The following is a 5,603-nucleotide window of genomic DNA, read 5'->3' as shown; positions in this document are numbered from 1 at the left end:
ATTATTACCCTTGTTCCCCAAACGATTATAACCCTGTATTAGGACCTTTAGAGGTCCAGAATGTCCCATGCCTGTGTATTTCGGGAATTAAGAGAGGTTTTGGATTGGAATCCTTATGCCTTAAGTCAAAAGGTAAATTACAAGTCTTGGGGTGTAGCATGAGCACCTAAATGAAGGTCTTACGTGTTGTACCAACTTAGGAGGACCAGACCTATGAATGGTCGGGACAATACTGATCTCAGGAAGCAGTTTGATCGACTGCATGGCATGGACTCGCCGAGTCCGATGAACAGACTCGGCGAGTAGCTTGGAGATTAACTGGGACTCGTCGAGCTGTTCTTCAGACTCGGCGAGTGGAGTCGGGGTGGCCCCGCGATTCTTCCACGAGGAACTCGTCGAGTCAAGAGGGATACTCGACGAGTAGAAAGGGAACATCAGGATTTGGTGAGGACGTCTAGACTCGCCGAGTCGCCTTAGCACTCGCCGAGTCCGGTCAAGTTGACCGTTGATCGTTGACCGTTGACCAGAGTTGACCTACATGTGATTTCTTAGGGTCAGTGTCTTGAAAGATAAAAGTATTAATAAGGGATATATGATATTATAGGGAGTCTGTAGCTCGGCGGATCGAGTGCGAGTGATTTCAGGAGTCGCTAGCTTTCATTACCCACGAGGTGAGTCTTCTCACTATACTGTACCCGGAAGGGTTTGACTGTGTGACCGGAAGGTCGGATATGATATGTGTTATAAGTGCTATAAATGGAAAGGTAATTGCTATGCGTGCTATGTATGTTTATATGGGCCGGAAGGCAATATATTATGTGACTGAAAGGTCGGATATGATATATGATATATGTGCTATATGTGTTAGGATAAATGTATTATTTGTTGTGTATGTTTATGGGCCGGAAGGCAATATGTTATGGGCCGGAAGGCGATTATCTCAAGGGCCGGAAGGCGATTGTGTTGTGGACCGGAAGGTCAGGGCCTGGAAAGGCGTATATGCGTAAGTAGTATACTGGGGAACTCACTAAGCATTTATGCTTACAGTTGTTATGTATGTGTTTCAGGTACTAGCGAGGACCGTGGGAAGGCGCCGGCATGACGCGTACACACTGTTGATGTTTTGAGATCTTGGGGATTTTATGATTGTATTTTGATATGAAATTTGGAATAAATATATTTGGTTGAAATAAATCACTTATTTTAAATGAAAATTTTGTTTGAAAATTTGCGTTGTTACAAGTCGTTTTTGGAAAACCCTAACCCCATAAGAGAGTGTTTTGAGCTTAAAGTGTGTTCTTTGTGTGCTTAAGGAAGAAAGTGTTGCATTAAGGAAATTAGAAATTGAAGCAAGCTTTGTGGATCTTGGATCATCACCTTCTTGGGAAGCTCTAGAAGGTAAATGTTGTTACATTTATGCTTTGTCTGCATGGATCTCATTTTGATAGCCTTATGATGTTCCTCTTGTCCTAAAACTCTCATTGTTATGCATGTTTAGTTTTTGGACGTTTTGGGTTGTCCTTTCAGACCCTGAGAAGGGTTCTAATGATGGGTTTTGAGCAATACATCGATCATATGGTGCACATACAACCCTAAAGCTTTGGATCTAGGTTTCTCTATTACACATGCAAATCATCTAAAGCTTACAAAACCTGATCTAGCAAACAACAAAGCTTGAAAATAACATAAATATCCAATAAGAATGTTACCTTGATTGCTGCTTGAAGATCTTTAGCTAATGAGAACATAGCACCTCCAATGTGATGCCTCTAATAGATCACAAACACCAAAGCAAATTAGATGATCTTAGAGAGAGGGGGTGAGAGGCTCAAAATCAGCTCTAAGACTTCTTAGGGTTTCTGGTGGCCGATTTCTGAAGCCCTAGGGGTCCTTATATAGTGGAGCTGCTAGGGTTTCAATCAAGACTCTAATTGGATAGTTTAGGCCTTAAGCAGTTCAATGAAACCTTCTGGAATAAGGCCCTAAACGATTTCAAGGTGGGCTTCCACCCTAATTTCGTCCACCCCCTTATCCATATGATCCACAACCCAAAATCCAATTATCTTATAATTGCAATTCCAGTCCCCTAAGTTTAATTAATATCTTTTGATCACAAAATTAATTTCTTAATTAATTTTTAACCAATATTAATTAATCCATATGATTTCTCTTTTAACTCTGTTAACTTATATATCACCAACTCAATACGGGTTTTAATTTATTAAGTCACAAAGTTTGCCTAAAAAGTATAAAATTCTTATTTTACCAATTTGACCAAAAATATATATTCTCCTGCATTCTTTCTCTCAAACTTACTTATCTAATCTTACCTTAGTGACTTAAACTCTTCTTGATCATTTTCATGAAGTCATAACTTTTTGTTCTCATATTTTTCTCATAATTGATCATTTTGCCATTTTGGTCAATATTTAACTACAAGTCATTTTTTTTTTAAATTTCAATTTCTTACATTAATTATGTATGTAATCAACGAATGGAAGAATAGCAATGTACATTTATTCATACACATAACTCATACACAAACACACACTATATTAGGGTAAAACATTAGAGTACATTTTTATTTATACACATTGAAAGATTGATATATTCCAACATTGAAATTGATATTGGTTTACACTTTATATCATATACATTACACATAACACATTGAAAGATTGAAAAAATTGATTATGGTTGCTTAGTTGAGTTTCTTGAGTTTCTTCCCACTTATTAATTTGTTTTCTGACTTGATTCAATCCAGGATGATACAATTGATCGATTGCTTAAAGGAGCTGAAGGTCAAGTACTCACGAGTCAGTTGGTCACGACAATAGTTTGATCGATTGTTGCAATTTTTTATTTTGTTGCTCATATGATGACCACATGAGGGAAGAACGAATTTGGCTCAATTTGCTTTCTGCCCAAGGATCACGACTAATGTCGCAAGTGAAGAGAATCAATCCTAACTTGACTTTTCATATTCTCGGTTCCGGTTAATCCGTTTGAAAAAACGATTTTTTATACGCGGTACCAGTTTACCTGATAACTGGTTCAGAGGATATGTGGTAATCGGGAATCGGCCCAAACCATCCTATTCGATTCTAACCAGTTCCAGTCCAAAAGTTCGGCCTTAATATCAAGCACCGCCTAAATCATGATCATGTCTTCGAATTCTCGACCATGATATCTTGAAACTTGATTCAAACATTGTTTACGGCCAACCTAAACCATGATATCTTGAAACTTAAATTGTACCATTCAAACATGTACACCTCTTAAATGCGTTAGCATTGTTCTATAGAATACGTCACCTTCATGGCATCTCACTATTCGTATATAGTTTCTTAGATACTTCAATCCCTTGATTTAAAAAATCCAAATATATAGCCCAAAAAATTATTAGAGGTGTGAACATAACCATTTTCTAGAAGAAAAGAAAAGATGAGAATGTGAGATGCTCCACCTAAAGTAATGAAAAATGAATCCGGACATATTCATGGGCATAATCACTTTTAAAAAAGAAGGATGTATATGTAATAATCCAAAAGAGAAAGGGTCTATCTATAAATTCATGCTTCTTGAGCCTCCATCACCATGCTTCCCAATACGCTATAACTACTCGCTTACTAAACTCCACTTGCATGCTTAAACTTAATTGCTCCCTTTTCTATCGTATCCGATCACCTGGAAATCGTTGTCGAAGAAACAAAATGGCGGAAAAGAGTAAGATTTTGATCATCGGAGGAACTGGTTACATCGGAAAATTCATCGTCGAGGCCAGTGCCAAGTCCGGCCATCCTACTTTCCTTCTCGTCAGGGAATCCACGCTCTCCAACCCTGCCAAATCCTCCCTGGTCGAATCGTTTACGAAATCCGGCGTTACTTTCATCACTGTCAGTAATAATTATTCTTCTTTAAGTAACTAGAATTTAGAGAAATTCCTGATAATTGTGTATACTTTTGGCAGGGAGACTTGTATGATCACGCGAGTTTGGTGAAGGCGATAAAGCAGGTAGATGTGGTGATCTCGACGGTAGGTCATACACAACTCGGTGATCAAGTTAAAATCATTGCCGCCATTAAAGAAGCTGGTAACGTGAAGGTAATTGAAAATCTCTAGACGAAATCAATTTCTGCAGCCTGTAGGTCGTTCTTACTGTTCGTTTCATTCGATTGTAGTACAGATCTACTTCGTCTGTAGATAATTTCAATCTTTTCAAGTTTGATTATCGAATTATTTTGGTTGAATTTACTCTCAAATGTCATTCACACCATGAAAAGGCATATATGTTTTCGTTTGGAAATTTGGGGATTCAAATCCATTAAAAAGTTCACCAGGGATAAATGTTGCTACGATTTCTAACTTCTTCCATTGCTCCTGTATTACAAAGAAATTTTACCCATCGGAGTTCGGAAATGATGTGGATCGTACAAACGCCGTGGAGCCAGCCAAATCAGCTTTTGCAAACAAGGCGCAGATCCGCCGCGCCATTGAATCCGAAGGAATCCCGCATACCTACGTCTCTTCCAATTGTTTTGCTGGCTATTTCCTCCCAACATTAGCACAGCCAGCAGCCACCGCGCCACCAAGGGATAAAGTCGTCATCTTAGGAGACGGAAATGCAAAAGGTAAATTAAACCAATTTCTTTCTTTCTCTTCAAGCTACTTTCTAATAATCTAATCTGTATATATCGCAGTGGTTTTCAATGAGGAACATGACATTGGAACTTACACCATTAAATCCGTCGATGACCCAAGAACTCTGAACAAAATCGTTTACATCAAGCCTCCTGGTAATATTTACTCATTTAACGAGCTGGTGTCTTTGTGGGAGAAGAAGATCGGGAAAAAGTTGGAGAGGGTTTATCTTTCCGATGAACAAGTTTTGAAGAACATACAAGGTACTGTAATTCTGTAGCTCTGTTTTATGTTCATTACCTGAAACTCCTCTTCATCATTATCATCATCTCCAAATCCCGATGACTCATTTGTTCATTACTCTGCAGAATCTCCGGTTCCGTTGAACGTGGTATTGTCGATCTCGCACTCGATCTTCGTGAAGGGCGATCAAACAAACTTTGAGATCAAACCATCATTTGGGGTTGAAGCTTCTGAACTTTATCCTGATGTAAAGTACACTACAGTTGATGAATTTCTCAGCCGTTTCGTCTGAAATGTCAGGCGGCGGTGGTTTCCGGTGACTGATGGGTGGAGCTATTATGAAAAGTATGGTTATTTCGATCAATAGATGGATATATTTCGTGTTTGGGTGTTTTCTATATTTGAACTTTTTATTTGCCAAATATTGAAAGAATAATAAGCATTAACAAAACTTTTCGAGAGCTCTTGCCATTAAAGGGAGTATATGGTATTGTTGCTATGGTCCTAAAAAGGGCACTATGCTTAATTTCAATAATAAATAAATAAATAAATAAATAAAACTTTATAAGTGGGTCTTTGAATTAGCGGTGTAAACGTGATTTTCTTAAAGAGTAAATTACACTAATGGTCCCTGTTGGGTTAATCGGTTGGTTCAACGGGTCATGGGTCGGATCTAGTTCATGATCCAGGAGTGTTTGATTGAGTCATGCTGAAATAA

The 5,603-nt window shown here is 38.3% G+C and overlaps 1 protein-coding gene across 1 annotated transcript; it reads left to right on the top strand.

Annotated features, from left to right (window-relative positions):
* The first annotated feature begins 3,588 nt into the window (after nt 1-3,588).
* LOC145018403 (eugenol synthase 1-like) lies at nt 3,589-5,346 on the top strand. Its single transcript, XM_078976293.1, has 5 exons — nt 3,589-3,896; nt 3,971-4,105; nt 4,395-4,632; nt 4,702-4,905; nt 5,011-5,346. The coding sequence occupies exons 1-5, from the start codon at nt 3,645-3,647 to the stop codon at nt 5,175-5,177; spliced, it is 996 nt and encodes a 331-aa protein (XP_078832419.1). The 5' UTR covers nt 3,589-3,644; the 3' UTR covers nt 5,178-5,346.
* Nucleotides 5,347-5,603: the final 257 nt, after the last annotated feature.

Source organism: Lactuca saligna, chromosome 9 (genome assembly GCF_052625555.1).
Source record: "Lactuca saligna cultivar CGN05327 chromosome 9, ASM5262555v1, whole genome shotgun sequence".
NCBI lineage: Eukaryota > Viridiplantae > Streptophyta > Magnoliopsida > Asterales > Asteraceae > Lactuca > Lactuca saligna.
Note: the sequence above shows the minus strand (reverse complement) of the source record. Positions and strands in the feature narration are given on the sequence as shown.